Here is a 16,656-nt window from a genome sequence, read left to right on the forward strand (position 1 = left end):
CATGTTGGTGGATGTATTGGATGAACGCCACAAATACGCCATCCTACTGAAGCACTTAAAGGTACCCCGCGCACATAATATAGCGCTCGCCTACGCGACTTCCACCACCCCATACACAGCAGCGCTGGTAGCATTGGACCAGAGGTATGGGCGCATATGGGATTACGTGATCCAGGAGATCGGACACATCGACCGCTTACCCCCAGCAATAGACAATCGAGCACTGGACGACCTGTCCATCAGAGTGCAGTCCCTGGTAGGGATGTTGGGAGCGCAGAGAGAGAAGGGGAGGCATGAACTTTACGCCAACTCAAATGTGGAAAGGATCTTGGAGAAGCTGCCGCCCGCTCGACAGGATCGTTTTAGGCGGCAGAGAGACCACCGAGACCCGAATGGCCCCGAACCGAACCTCCTCGATCTAGCAGACTTCCTGGCGAGAGAAGTCAGCAGCCTACGGCTAGATACATTCGGACGGAGCACCCCTGGCTCCAGAGAAGGAACCAGACGACTAAATGATGGAAGAAGATCGGTGACTGTGATGCACCAATCGGAGTCAGTACCGAGCAGCAGGAGCCACAGTACCCCCTCCAGAACGGAGAAGTGGAAGATAGTGTGCCCCTACTGTGAGAAAGAACACTGGCTAGCGCAATGTGACTCCTTCCCCAAGCTGAACGCGGAGGAAGCAAGTCAATGGATAAAGTCCAACAAGCGCTGTTTTCGCTGTGCGCGCTCACACATGGCAGCCGAATGCCGCTTAAAGAAAAGGTGCACCAAGTGCGATGGAGCCCATCTGGACATACTTCACGACAGTAACAGACGGCGCCCTTCACCCGCACCATCCAGCAGCAAAGCGAGCGTCATGTACATCGATCCCGCCAGCAGCAGTGGAGCCCGAGTACTCCTAAAAGTAGTGCGTGTGACACTAAGCTACCAGAATAAAGTCCTGGACACTTACGCCGTCCTCGATGACGGGTCAGAGAAGACCCTTCTGCTCGCCTCCGCTGCGGCCCAGCTAGGGCTGCGGGGAAGCGAAACCCAAATGACAATTCGGACAATAAGACGAGATTTGAAGACGATAAAGGGCGAGAATGTCTCATTCTCTATCGCAGCAAGCGGCCAGCCTGAGCGACGGTACCAGATTACAGACGCTTTCACCAGCCAAGAAATAGGACTGTCGCGGTACACATACCCCGTCGCCAAGCTGATGGAGAAATACGTACATCTGCGCAAGTTACCGATCCCGCTCATAGACAATGCTATGCCGACCCTGTTGATAGGCTCCGACCATGCAGACCTCATTGTCCCAATAGACCGGGTTCATACCGGACCCCGAGGCTGTCCTGCAGCAGTCGAGACCCGTTTGGGATGGACTCTCCAAGGCCCGCTCGCCAAATCTCTCAACCGAAGTACAGCCACTAGATGTCTCCACTCCCGAGTCACGGAGGGAGAAACCGCACTCCTGCAACACGTAGAGCGGCTATGGACCTTGGAACAAATGCCCTTTAAGAACGGAAGGAAAGACATTCGCTCTAAAGATGACATTTACGCCATTCACCTCCTCGAGACAGGGACCAAGAGAGTCCCGGTCAACGGCGTGTTGAGATACGCCACGCCACTCCTGCGGCGAGAAGGAATGCCTACTTTCCACGCCAAGACAGACGCCACAGAACGGTACCTGCTGAACACGGAGCGGCGCTTAGCCAAGAACCCCGCCCAAGAGAGTGTATACCGCGCTGAGATTGAGAAGCTCATCACAGCGGGACACGTCACAAAGATGGACATTAAAGAGGCTGACCAGACCACTGAATCGTGGTACGTGCCTCACCACAAGGTCCATCACAACGGTAAAGACTGCATAGTATTTAACTGCAGCTACCAGATCGGATCCCAAAATCTGAATAAAGAGTTACTGCCCGGTCCCACACTCGGCCCCTCCCTACTCGGCGTTCTACTCCGCTTCCGCCAGGAAAAGGTGGCCATCAGCGGGGACATTAAAGGAATGTTCCTGCAGGTGAGATTAGTAGAGGAGGACAAGCCCCTGTTACGGTTCCTATGGAGAGAGAAGCCAGGAGATGAGCACCCAGCCATCTACCAATGGGAAGTCCTCCCCTTCGGAACGACGTGCAGCCCCTGCTGTGCTACATTTGCACTACAGAAACATGTAGCAGAGGACCCAGCAGCGGACGAAGAGGTCCGACACAGCGTAAAGAACAGCTTCTACGTAGACAACTGTCTACAAAGCCTTTCAACCCAGGAAGAAGCCGAGGCTCTCCTGATTAAACTCCGCGCCTCATTGATCAAAGGCGGCTTTGATCTCAGGCAGTGGGCCAGCAGCGATCCGCAAGTACTGCGCAGCCTCTCCTCCGAGGACAAGGCAGCCAGCAGCGAGACCTGGAAGGCTACAATCCCGGGAGAAGCCCAGGAGATGACCCTGGGATTGGTGTGGCGATTCAAAACAGATTCGCTTCACTACAGACACAAGCCCCTGACTACGGAGCAGGGAAGGCCGGCGGCGGCGCCGACCACCAGACGGAGTGTGTACACAACACTCGCCCGACAATATGACCCGCTAGGATGTATTTTACCGTACACCACCAGGGCAAAAATGATTGTACGAGCATTGTGGGACAAGGACCAGGGCTGGGACGACCCCATTCCCGCACACCTTGCATCCACCTGGAGAGAGTGGGAGATGGAGCTCCACTCACTCCCAGGCGTTAATATGCGCCGAAGCTACTTCCCACCCACGGTGAGGCCAGAGACATGTAAAATGGACTTACACGTCTTCAGTGACGCCTCAGAGGTCGCATATGGATCAGTAGCCTACTTGCGGGCCCAAGAAAGGGGGGGAGAGATCTACACAGCATTTGTCCTCGCCCGCTCGAGAATAGCCCCACGCAAGCAACAATCTATCCCACGCCTAGAGCTCTGCGCAGCCCTAGCCGGAGCGCACCTAGCCACGCTCATGCAACGTGAGCTCACCATACCGGTGTCTAGAACAATCCTGTGGTCAGATTCCACGACAGTACTCGCCTGGATCAAATCGGACTCATGCAAGTACAAAGTCTTCGTGGGAGTCAGAGTCACCGAGATTCAAGACTTAACCGAAGAGTTAACCGGAGAAACAGAGTGGCGCTACGTTGATACAAAACAGAACCCAGCTGACGTCATCACCCGGGGGATGCCCCTGGATGACCTCACCCGTCGCAATGCTTACAGTGACGGCCCCGCATTCCTAAGACTCCCGGAAGGACAGTGGCCCATGCCTATCCCGAGGGAAGCAAGTCCAGAGGAGGTGGAAAATAAGAAGCCTGTGTTCTGTGGATTGAGCACTGTTATCTACCCAGTTACCCCCAACACACTCCTGATGGGGCGGCTAGATCCTGCATTACCCCAGACAATGTACCGGCCTGAAGAAGCGAACGGCCGACGAATGTGGAGGTACAGCCAAGTATTAGCCGACAAGTTTTGGAACAGTTTCCTACTGCACTACCTACCGTCTCTACAGACCCGCCAGAAGTGGGTAAAGGAGAGAGACAATTTGACAGAAGGAACAGTCGTCATGATTATTGATCAATCACTGCCCAGAGCTATGTGGCCGGCCGGCCGCGTAAGCAAAGTGATCACCGGTGCCGACGGCAAGGTCCGAGCAGCTGAAGTGCTCGTCCAGGGTCGCACTTACACCCGTCCCGTGGCGAGGCTCATAGAACTGCCCCGACTCCCAGACACAATCGATGATGACCATGACCCTATAACACTATGACTTTGTGAAGTTGACTGACCCCTACAGCAAACCCTTATGTGTAAATAGACAACGCGATTAATCTGTCTCTGTTTAACTGATTAGGTCTGGGACCAATCAGGGGGTGGCTGTTGTGAAGGGCCAGATTAAGCCGAGTATATATATTTATTTATATATATATATTTAATTGTATTTGTATATTCTCTAATATTCCCTGATATCCCTTGTATATTCCTTGTACAATATGCATTGAATATCCATTCTAGCCTACTGAACTTCCCATAATAGTCTCCATTCTACTATTGGTCGAGACCTTGGTGCCAGGCTGCCATACCCCTCAGACCCAGTTCAAACGTACCGCTCAACATGTACGAACAAGTCCTAGTTCCGCGTAGGAATCTGGCTACCGCACCACTAATGGGACTATTTGTTCATAGTGCGTATATGTACTGCGCTACTGAAGTAGGACTTTCTTTTCAGTCCAGTTTCTTACCCTCCAATAGAGTCACAGACGTAAACCTCCCCGCGACGCCACGTGTGGGAGTAAGGCCAAGTTCGCCTACCATCGGTATTGAGACATCGTGTATATTAATATTTGAATAGTCATATTTGGCACTATATCGTCGAGTTGGACGTAGTATATTAAGCTAATAATAGTCTGTTAATATATAGTGCTTCGTACGGTGAGAATACTACCGTAGTCAGTACCCCATCGTTTCGGGCAGAGAACTGGCTGCTTATCCAGGGTGGTTGACCCCACGTGAAGCTGCACCCGAGGAGCCTCAGAGCCGACGAGCGAGTGGACCTGTATACCGGATTATTCTACCGACGACAGCCCGCCTTCCCAGGCACGGATTATGCTTTGTATACGTTGATTATTCCATGGATAAAGACCCCCGACACTGCCGTGTGTTGGAACCCCCCCCCCTGGAGAGGACGCAAGGTGAGGAGACGCTCTGCAAGACGAGGTCGCTTCACGTCTCTCCTCCGTGGACCGGAGGACGCCGGCCCACAAAGAGTCCACCTGCTTTCATCTGTGGTCCAAGGATCGCCGGCGCATTGAACGGCACTACAGTGGGTTCACCTGGGATACCCTTGGCCGGATGAGGCAGCCGGATTCTACCCCCCCCCCCCTTCCTACTCCTGTCGGCTTACAAGCGACCGGATTAACCCCCCTAGTGTATCCAGTCTATAATCATTAAAGTATCATTGCTGTTATTCCTTAAACTATTCCAGGTCGTATATGTACCACCTGCGCCTTCAGAGATTGGACATTCTCTATTGATATACCGACGAATACTCTTGCCATAAAAGTGCATACTAATTCCCATTCATAAATGTGATTGATTTGATTAAGTGCTTGCTCTACACACCATCGCTGTGTAGAAATAAAGACCTATTTCTAATTCGTACATTTGTGTTGGATCCGTTTCATCTACGTGACAGTGTTCATCATAATATATTTATGCCGAGTACTGGGTGGCCGAATATTAAGTACAAAGGTAGTGGTAGTAAGTATCATATCTAGTAATACAGTCAGGGAATTGTACCCCTCAGTTACACATAGTATATACCGGCATGAATACATATACACAAAACTACACATACATACCGACACACACACACTGACACACACACCGACACACACACACACTCACACACACACACACACACACACACACACACACACACACACACACACACACACACACACACACACACACACACACACACACACACACACACACACACACACACACACACACACAGCAACTAACACCAATACGGGGAAGGGAAACCACATGCCATACATACACTCACACGTGCATGCACACACATGCGAGCACACACAACACATACCCCCCATACCAGCACCAATCACTATATGTGCATGTATAGTGTCCCTAAACTGCCATTTTAGCCTCTATTTTTATTTTATTTTTTAATTGTCTTCTCCTAAGTTAAAATGACAAGTCTCTCTTGGTAGCCAAGCACTCTTGTGCGTTGAGTGAAAGTACCTAAATGCTCAAGAAAAGAAAAGAGAAAGAAAAACAATAATAGTATAAATATATCCTCTTAACACATTGATGGCCATTTGGATGCGTCTAAAATCACTGTAGACGGCCAGCATATGTAAACAGACTTGCACAGTCCGTGGGGCTGTTTGTAGAGCTAAATCTATACTTTATAATATTGCTATCTGTCCATTCTCATTGTCAATTGAGACCATAAACCGTCTCTTCAAAATGGCTTAAAGAAATTTTTTTTTCATCAATACGTTCTCATTTTATAGCGTCTTGAATATAAGCGTTATACGGGATTTGGTCTAGTATATTTCCTGGAAGGCTGGATAAAGGGCTAATAGCTACTAACGTTATATCCAATGGCATTTCGGTTATACAGAAGCTACAGTTAAAACTCAAACTGCATATGATCGGTACGATCCTCAAGCATGAATGCATGAAAGGGGGGGGGGGGGGCGGGGGACGTCGTTTCTGATTATTGATTACCAATAACCGTGTTCGTCTCAGTAGCCACATACGCTGATCGGCTGGTTGAGTATCATAACAAGCCCTGATCAGCATGTAATTTACCTGAAAAAGATCTCACCGTGAGCCGGTTGGATCCCCCAGACCATTTCCCAGTTATCGATCGCCATCTGGTAGATCGATATGTCCATTGGCTGATGATATATTCCCTTACTGCACACTGAATTCCGCGATCCAAAAGGTATTCCGTGCAACAGGCTATAGGGATCGCTTTAGGTGAGTAGAAAACTACATTGGAATTCCAGAAAAAAAAATACAACTTCTGCCACAGGGAACACTGCATTATCGATACAGCGCCCTTAAGAGGATCTGGCCGGTAATGCACTTTTTCGAATTCAAAGAGTAGGGTACATCTGCAGTGCAGCTCGGCGACCTTGAATAGGTTATTAAAATGGAATAAAAGCCAAAACAACCTTGCCACCGGATATCCTTTAAGCGTGGATTCGAACCACGGATTTATCCGTGGTTTGTCCTAGGGCTGGGCGATATGGCCAAAAACGTTATCGCGATAAAATAATAAAATCATTTTCATATCACTCGATATCGATAATTATCGTCGATATAATTTCTGTCAAGTTTAATTAACTTCTTATGCCCGGCGCCGACCAGTGCATAGATTATTATATTCCACCAGGGGGCAACCTACCGCCACTGGATCATATGCATTATAAGAATGGAACTAACAGTTAGCCAGAGCAAGCGGTGTATCCCACGACAATGTACTAACTATCACCCTAAAATACTCTGTTCCGCCCCAATACATTGCAACAACGTCCACCGCATCCCCACACTACCCTAACCGTTACCATCAAAATTCACGCCACACACCCACTCCGCACGTAAACTATAAAATAGCGGCGTGCAAGCTAATGATCCTAGCCAGCCTTGTTTCCAATGTACTAACTATCACCCTAAATACTCCGTTCCGCCCCAATACATTGCAACGACGTCCACCGCGGCGCAGCATACCCCACACTACTCTAACCGTTACCCTCAGAATTCACGCCACACACCCACTCCGCACGTAAACTATAAAATAGTGGCGTGCAAGCTAATGATCCTAGCCAGCCTTGTTTACTACCCAGAGGTGCACCGCAGGTCTCCTTCGCTGTCGCCATCTCCTTCACTGATTGGTTGTTAGTGCGTGTGGCTGATATCCAAGCTTGGAAAATCGATATATCGAAACTTTGCGACCGCGTTTCATGTTTATTTCGAGGAAATTATTTATCGCGATAGTTATCGTTATCGTTTTATCGCCCAGCCCTATTTCGTCCCCAATGTGTTAACGTTCAGGGGGCTCCCATACAACATTCTGCTAAGGGCCCCCAAAAAGCCAGAAACGGCCCTGCCTGCACGCATGCATGCAGGTGTGCATACACACCACGCACGTATGATACATACATAATGCTACACACATCACCACACCCACACACATACATTCATGCATACATATATACACACACACATACCCATGTACACTATACCCACATAAACCTGTGCATATATATACACATACACACACATACATATACATATATATATATATATATATATATATATATATATATATATATATATATATATATATATATATATATATATATATATATATATATATATATATATATATATATATATATGCATACATGCACACACACACACACACACATTCCTAATTATAAAAATAAAAATAATATATATATACATAAACATGCCTACACACACTACTCATACTTAAAAGAGAATATATGAGGATTTTTTCCATAATAATAATAATAATAATAATAATAATATATAACTTGTATTTGTTATCATCCATAGATAATTTAAGCCTTCACCTTGTTATCATCCTTGTGGCACTTAGTTTAATATTTAATAATTGAGAAAATAAAAAATTAAATAAAAATAAACACTGTTTGCGGTGTATTAAGGTCTACAAGGTATAGGCTATTAGTTAAATAATACATCATTTTTAGAGTAACGAAACGAAATTCCCTTCACAATCATCTTTCGTTTGTTGTCCATGTGTAAGCTCATAAATGAGTTCACAGCATCTAATGGGAGTCGGGGAAGGGAGACGCAAAAGAGAGGGCTGGGGGGGAAACTGCAATTGTCTTATAAAGTTCAATATTCCATATTGCCCGGAGAATCATGAAAAAAGAAAGGGAGGAGAGGGAGATGGGGGGGAAATTGTCACTGGATTCCAGTAGATCCTATTCTATATGTGGTCGTCACATTTACAGTACCTTAGTCTCTCAAGATGTGAGCCACAGTCTCATCGTCTGCTCCGTGCCTCTGGTCGCGCGCCCTCTGGTACGCGGTGGATTGGGCATCTGCGCTGCGCACCGGGGCATGATATAGCCTTGGCTCGGTAGTAGGGCTGCACGATTAATCGATTTTAAATCGAAATCGCGATTTGGAATGATGCAATTATCAAATCGCAAAAAAAATGTAATAAACGCAATATATATTTAATTTTTTTATATATATTTTTTTTTTGTTTAACCAGGAATCCCATTGAGATACAAGATCGGTTTGGGAGAGGGAGGTAAGGGGTTTTAGATTGTGTGTTGTGAAGTTTAGAGAGGGAGAGTAAAGTACAGAAAAAAAGGTACCGGTATCGATTCCCAGGTAAAAAGAAACATTTTCAGGCTCGGTGTCCCAAAAAGACCCACGTGTAGGCCAGATGCAAGCCGCATTTTACAATAAACCTCTGTGGGGCTGCTTAAAAAAATATATTATAATTGCAAATTTAATCGCAATCGCAATATATGTCAGAAAAATCGCAATTAGATTATTTCCCAAAATCGTGCAGCCCTACTCGGTAGTAGAGATAATTCCCTGCTCCCTTAAGTGCGCATCTGCCTCTTCTGGGGAGTCATAAGTTGTAGTTCCACCATCTCCAAACACCTTAAGTTTGGCTGGGTATATGATGTGTGATTTCACTCCTTTTTCCTTCAATTGTTTTCTTATTGGGGCGTACCTGCTTCTTTCATTTTGAATCTTGCTTGAGAAATCCTGAGAGAAGTAGATTCGATTATCCCCTACTCTGATCTCTTTTTTAGACCAGGCTGCTTGTAGGACCTTTTCACTAGGTGTTTTCACTAGGTGTTTTCACTAGGTGTTTCACTGTAGGAAACGAACCACAAAGGACAGAGGGGTTGCATTTTCTTGTGTCGGCTTCTTACTGAGCGTGCGGTGTGCTGCGACAATATGCAGTGTATTTGAGGGGATCTCCAGCTTTTCCACAAGTAGTGCACTAATGAAATCCACTGCATTGTCCCATTGATGGGGATTTGATTGGCTGTTTTTAAATAAAGTGCGGCCGCAGGATTAATAACGTTAATGTTAATTCGGCCAGAGAAACAAATATACTTTACAATACCAAAATTAAAATGGTTGGACCGGCGAGATTTGTACTTTGTGGGTCTACATTTTAAATGTAAGGAGTAAAAAGTATGTTTTTTTTCTCTGAAATGTAATTGAGTAAAAGTACAAGTATACAAACCTAATAATACTTGAGTAAAGTACAAATCCCCAAAAACAGTACTTAAGGATTGTAACGAAGTACTTTACACCCCTGACTACTGTACATGGTGCTTCGCTGTCTGTCTTGCTGTTCGATTGTATTTTCAACTACCTAGAAAGTGCATGTTTCATTTGCATGTTGTATGTGTGCAACACTAATCAAAATCTGTGCGGGATTGATGTATTTACTTCACAGATGATGAGTATTTCTTCTTGGACAATGAGACCAAAATCTCCAAAGTTGCCCCGGACAGTTGGAAAAAGGTTCAGATGGCGTCCTTCTTGGTCTATCTGCGGGTCAAATTCTTCGTTGATGACATCTCCTTTGTTTTGTACGTATTGCCATTGGTCATATCTATGGTGTTTGTATATTCTGTTTATCTTAGCATTGTGGCAAAATGACCAAAAATTTAAAGGTTTAAACTTTTATAGTGACCAGTTTTTTACTAAGCCTTCTCTCCTGCGTCTCCAGGCACAGACTGACCCGGCACCAGTACTACTTACAGCTGCGGAGGGACATGCTGGAGGACAGGCTGCACTGTAACGAGGAGACAGGCATGTTCCTGGCTGCCCTCGCTCTTCAGGCCGAGTTTGGGGACTATATGCCAGAGGTACTGTTATGTGTTTTGTGCCCTGATCAGGCGCTCCTAATGTGATGTGTCGTGTCCAGTTGTAGTTCCCTGTCGTGGTTTTGTAGACCCATTTGTAATTAATCCAGGTGTGTCTTATCTCGTCATTCCCTCATGTATAAGTATTCTGTCTCTTCCCTTTATCTGAGGCTGATCCTGTCTGTGCAGTACATTCTTGTTTGTCATTTCTTTATATTTCCTTTGTCCAATCCATGGTAATTATTCATTAAATATTCTTTGTGGTTACTTTGGCTTAAGTAAGTTTAAGTTTATTTGGATCCCCATTAGCCACAGAAGTGCTGTGTGGCTATTCTTCCTGGGGTCCATAACACATAAAATACAGTTACAGACTTTATACACTCACAACATTCACATGGCATACCGACAATTAAGACAACAATAAATACTCCTTATCAAATTCATAATACAATACAACAATACATACTCATAATTAATTCATAATACAATACAGCATAATAATACTATTTAGCTTTTACATACATTATCTATGTTCATATGTTCCCCCCTGTGGAACATCCACATAATTCTTTTTTTGAACAAATGTTTTTTATTTTCCCCTTTTTTTTTACATAAAACCAGACACACAATACATAAACAATGGAAATCCACAATAAATCACATGACTATGATTGACACAATAATAACAATAATGACCAACAATTTAAGTCCAGTACTTAAATCATAATAAATGTAGATTAAAAGATTTACCCATAATAAATGCAATACAATACCTATGCTCTTGCTCGCTCTCCCCCCCCCCCCCCCCCCCCCCCCCCCCTCAGGACCCCCTCTTGGACAATCCATCCATTATTCCGTTTAACACCAGGAATTACAAATTCATATGCTAACCTTTATCCTCTCCACCACCTCTAACCAGATTGCTATGCTGGCTTCACTAACACCTAAAATTCTTGCGGTAGATATCTCTAGATAAATCACATCGAGATAGGTAAGAACCCATACCTTCCGGCACATTTTATCCGGTTAAATCCAGCGTGATGCTATCAGCTTTTTAGCAGCCGTAAGACCGGACAAAATTAGTCTCTTTACCTGTATAGAGGCTGCTAACTGAGAAACATCATTCAACATCAATACAGAAGGCAGTACAGGTATGGTCAGAAATAAAAATTCTGATAATTGCGTGGTTACTTCTTCCCAGAATGTCTTAACCGGAGAGCATTCCCAATACATATGCATAAATGTACCAATATCACCGTTTAAACATAAGGAGCATCGAGAGTCTTGTTTAAGCCCCATTAGGTACAAACGTCTAGGAGTTAAGTAAGTCCTTAACTCCTTTTAATCTGTTGATGATCCGGGTTGCGTGATGAAAGCCATACGTTTGCCCAAACTTCATCCCAATCAAAATCTACTTCCAAGTTTGGTATATCCTTCCTCCAGACTAAGTCTAGAGGAAGGACCTCATATGAGGACGTAAGTAAGTGACGATAAAACTCAGATACGAAGCCTCTCGATGTCTCCTTTCCATAAAAGAATTTGTGATATCTGTGGTGTTCAAGTGGCACCTTTAATGGAACTCCATGAGCCTTTAAAGCTGCTCTTAATTGTAGATAGAAATAAAAAGTGGATTTGGTAACATCCACATTCTATAGCTACTGTAGATACGTAAGTTCCTATATATATTGTAGATAGAAAGCGTGTTTTTTTGGTCCGTATTTCTGTCCCTTCCCTCTGTTGTTTGTACAGTTGTACAGTCTTCATTTTGAGCACATTGAAAGCTAACATAATGCTGTTGTTTTGTGTTTTAATGTATTTTCTGTTTCAAGTGGAGGCCTCTCATAGGCCCGTATGGCACTGATTTCTTAACATTTTCCAAGTCTTTTAACCTTCTGTGTATTGTCGCAGTGAAAGGGTTAACCGTTTGGTAGTGCGGCAGTGAAAGGGTTAAACGTGCTAAGTAAACTAAACAAAACTATATACATAGCACCAACATGTTTTTTTAGGCCAATTAAAGGGATAATTCTTTGGACCCCTAGCCCTAGTTCATACTTACTAATAACGTTGTTGATTGGTAGAGACCTCTCTCAGCACCGTCCATGTTCTTCTTCATGCTAGCTCCGGCTAGTTAGCCACAAACCAATACAAAATGGGGCGAAGCTCCTGTCGGTACAAGCTGACGGAAGGCGCCTGAAATCTACTCTGTGTCAGTGTAACACTGTAGCCTGTGTGTTGTTTTGTGTTTCTCCTCAGCTGTATGGTAGGAACTACTACCAGCCAGAGCATTACGTGTCCAAGAGGATGCTGGAGAAGATCGCTCTGCCCAATCTGAGGGAAGAGCTGCCAAGACTACATGCCAACCACGGGCAGATGCTTCCGGAAGAGGCCGAGACAGAGTACCTGAAGGTAGACAGCGATGGACACACACACACACACACACACACACACACACACACACACACACACACACACACACACACACACACACACACACACGCACACACATGCACACACACACGCACACAGTGCTGACTTGTTGTTTGCTTTGGATCAGCGTCAGCTAAATGACTAAATGTAAATATAAATGTACACACACACACACACTCTTTCCCCATGGAACCCGTTGCAATCTGTGAGTCCATTCCACTAACACCCGTTCACATTCAATCGTGAATCTCTCGCATTGTGATGCCGTATGGTTAACAGCGGAACCTTTTGAACCTGTCTGCCTGTCTGCCTGCCTGCCTGTCTGTCTGTCTATCTACCTATCTACCTATCTACCCGTCTACCTATCTACCCGTCTACCTGTCTGTCTGTCTGCCTGTCTGTCTACCTGTCTACCTGTCTACCTGTCTACCTGTCTGCCTGTCTGTCTGTATGCCTGTCTGTCTGTCTGTCTACCTGTCTACCTGTCTGCCTGTCTGTCTGTCTGCCTGTCTACCTGTCTGCCTGACTGCCTGTCTGCCTGTCTGCCTGTCTACCTGTCTGCCTGACTGCCTGTCTGTCTGTCTACATGTCTACCTGTCTGCCTGTCTACATGTCTACCTGTCTACATGTCTACATGTCTACCTGTCTACCTGTCTGCCTGTCTACATGTCTACCTGTCTACCTGTCTGCCTGTCTGCCTGTCTGTCTGTCTGTCTGCCTATCTACCTGTCTGCCTGTCTACCTGTCTGCCTATCTACCTGTCTGCCTGTCTACCTGTCTGTCTGTCTGCCTGTCTGCCTGTCTACCTGTCTGCCTGTCTGCATGTCTACCTGTCTACCTGTCTACCTGTCTACCTGTCTGCATGTCTGCATGTCTACCTGTCTACCTGTCTACCTGTCTGCATGTCTGCCTGTCTGCCTGTCTACCTGTCTACCTGTCTGCCTGTCTACCTGTCTACCTGTCTGCATGTCTGCATGTCTACCTGTCTACCTGTCTACATGTCTACCTGTCTACCTGTCTACCTGTCTGCCTGTCTACATGTCTACCTGTCTGCCTGTCTACCTGTCTACCTGTCTGCATGTCTGCATGTCTACCTGTCTACCTGTCTACATGTCTACCTGTCTACCTGTCTACCTGTCTACCTGTCTGCATGTCTGCCTGTCTACCTGTCTGCCTGTCTACCTGTCTACCTGTCTACCTGTCTACCTGTCTGCATGTCTGCCTGTCTACCTGTCTACCTGTCTACCTGTCTGCCTGTCTACCCGTCTGCCTGTCTGTCTGTCTACCTGTCTGCCTGTCTACCTGTCTGCCTGTCTACCTGTCTACCTGTCTGCCTGTCTACCTGTCTACCTGTCTGCCTGTCTACATGTCTACCTGTCTACCCGTCTGCCTGTCTGTCTGTCTACCTGTCTGCCTGTCTACATGTCTACCTGTCTACCTGTCTACCTGTCTGCCTGTCTACCTGTCTACCTGTCTACCTGTCTGCATGTCTGCATGTCTACCTGTCTACATGTCTACCTGTCTGCCTGTCTACATGTCTACCTGTCTGCCTGTCTACCTGTCTACATGTCTACCTGTCTACCTGTCTGCCTGTCTACCTATCTACCTGTCTACCCGTCTGCCTGTCTACCTGTCTACATGTCTGCCTGTCTACATGTCTGCCTGTCTGCCTGTCTACCTGTCTACATGTCTGCCTGTCTGCCTGTCTACCTGTCTACATGTCTACCTGTCTACCCGTCTGCCTGTCTGCCGTAGATCGCCCAGCAGCTGCCGGAGTACGGGGTGATGTTCCACCGCGTGGGCCGGGAGAAGAGGCCGCTGGTGGTGGAGCTGGAGTTGGGAGTTTGTGCCAAAGGAGTCATCGCATACGATGTGAAGCACCACCTCCGCACCGTCAACAGACGCTTCCTCTGGAGGGAGACCGACTCCATCTCCACGGGGGTGAGAACACAAGAACACACAGCCTCCATCTCCACGGGGGTGAGAACACACAACCTCCATCTCCACAGGGGTGAGAACACACAAGAACACACAACCTCCCCCTCCACGGGGGTGAGAACACACAAGAACACACAACCTCCACCTCCACGGGGGTGAGAACACAAGAACACACAGCCTCCATCTCCACGGGGGTGAGAACACACAACCTCCATCTCCACAGGGGTGAGAACACACAAGAACACACAACCTCCCCCTCCACGGGGGTGAGAACACACAAGAACACACAACCTCCACCTCCACGGGGGTGAGAACACACAAGAACACACAACCTCCCCCTCCACGGGGGTGAGAACACACAAGAACACACAACCTCCACCTCCACGGGGTGAGAACACACAAGAACACACAACCTCCATCTCCACGGGGGTGAGAACACACAAGAACACACAACCTCCACCTCCACGGGGGTGAGAACACACAAGAACACACAACCTCCACCTCCACGGGGGTGCGAACACACAAGAACACACAACCTCCACCTCCACGGGGGTGAGAACACACAAGAGCACACAACCTCCCCCTCCACGGTGGTGAGAACACACAAGAACACACAACCTCCACCTCCACGGGGTGAGAACACACAAGAACACACAACCTCCATCTCCACGGGGGTGAGAACACACAAGAACACACAACCTCCACCTCCACGGCAGGGGCGGATTTAGGATTATAGGAGATCCGGGGCTTAGCCCAGATAGGTGCCCCCCCCCCCCTTTTTTTTTTTAAATTTTTAATTAAAAAAATTTTTTTTTAAATTTTTTTATAATTTTTTTTTGCAGGCAAGGGGTGGTTTGATGGTGGCAGATTTTTTTTTTATTTAATTAACCTGTACGTGCAATTTCCTGCAATATAGAGCCTTCAATCTTGACCAATAAAGCTGCTCTTTTCACTATAAAACTCAGTTAACCATAACGTAGTTATGGTTAGATTTATATATTGGGGGGGGATATATCATATTTTTCATATGATCAAAAAGTGGTGGAGCAAGAGCATACCTTTGCTCCCCCAAGTTCAATAGTGGGAGAGCAGAGATGCTCCGAATGCTCTTATGGCCAGGCGTCTATGATTCACTGATACAAAGTAAAATAGTGCAGTGCAATAAAATAGTTAGTAAAATAGAATAAAATAATGCAATAGTGCATTGCAATAAAATAGTTATCATCGTATTTTTTCGGGAGGCTGGTAAGGAGTGCATTACAGTAGTCGAGTTGGCTTGAGATAAAGGCATGGATCTGGTTTTCAGCGTCCTTTTGATTTATAAATGGCCGTACTTTAGCTATGTTTCTAAGGTGGAAGAATTAAGTTTTTGTCAACTTGTTGATTGTGATTTAAAGCTTAGGTCTGAGTCTACCATGACACCAAGACTTAACTCACTCAAATACAGTTAGCAGCTGGATAGACCACAGATGGAAATTAGCTTCTGCTAAATCTGGTGCAAACATATTTTCATGTAACAATGATGTATTGCAAAAAAAAATAAAAAATATTTTTTTTTATTTTTTTTTTAAATAGATTCAGGGCTTTTCAGAAAACATTCGGGGCTTGAGCCCCAGTAGCCACCCCCTAGCTCCGCCCCTGCTCCACGGGGGTGCGAACACACAAGAACACACAACCTCCATCTCCACGGGGGTGAGAACACACAACACACACAGCCTCCGCCGCGCCCCGCGTTTCAACATGTTCCAGATGGACATGAGCGGATGTCCCACATTGAGTTTGATGCATTTTCAAATCCCCATTACCAATATGGCCATGGGGACCACGAGTAAATGGAGTATTACCATGTATGACGTACGTATAT

General features: G+C 46.2%; 1 protein-coding gene across 1 annotated transcript in view; it reads left to right on the forward strand.

Moving 5' to 3' along the window:
• The window catches only part of ptpn20 (protein tyrosine phosphatase non-receptor type 20), a gene marked incomplete at both ends in the record, with an annotated part of 317,069 nt that overhangs the window by 72,886 nt on the left and 227,527 nt on the right, over positions 1–16,656 (forward strand). The window contains 4 exons of the mRNA XM_084321867.1: positions 10,016–10,151; positions 10,292–10,430; positions 12,681–12,833; positions 14,610–14,795. Coding sequence (XP_084177993.1) covers positions 10,016–10,151; positions 10,292–10,430; positions 12,681–12,833; positions 14,610–14,795 — 614 coding nt within the window. The remainder of the gene's footprint in view (positions 1–10,015; positions 10,152–10,291; positions 10,431–12,680; positions 12,834–14,609; positions 14,796–16,656) is intronic.

This window comes from Notolepis coatsorum (genome assembly GCF_963971535.1).
Source record: "Notolepis coatsorum genome assembly, chromosome: 9".
NCBI classification, from domain to species: domain Eukaryota; kingdom Metazoa; phylum Chordata; class Actinopteri; order Aulopiformes; family Paralepididae; genus Notolepis; species Notolepis coatsorum.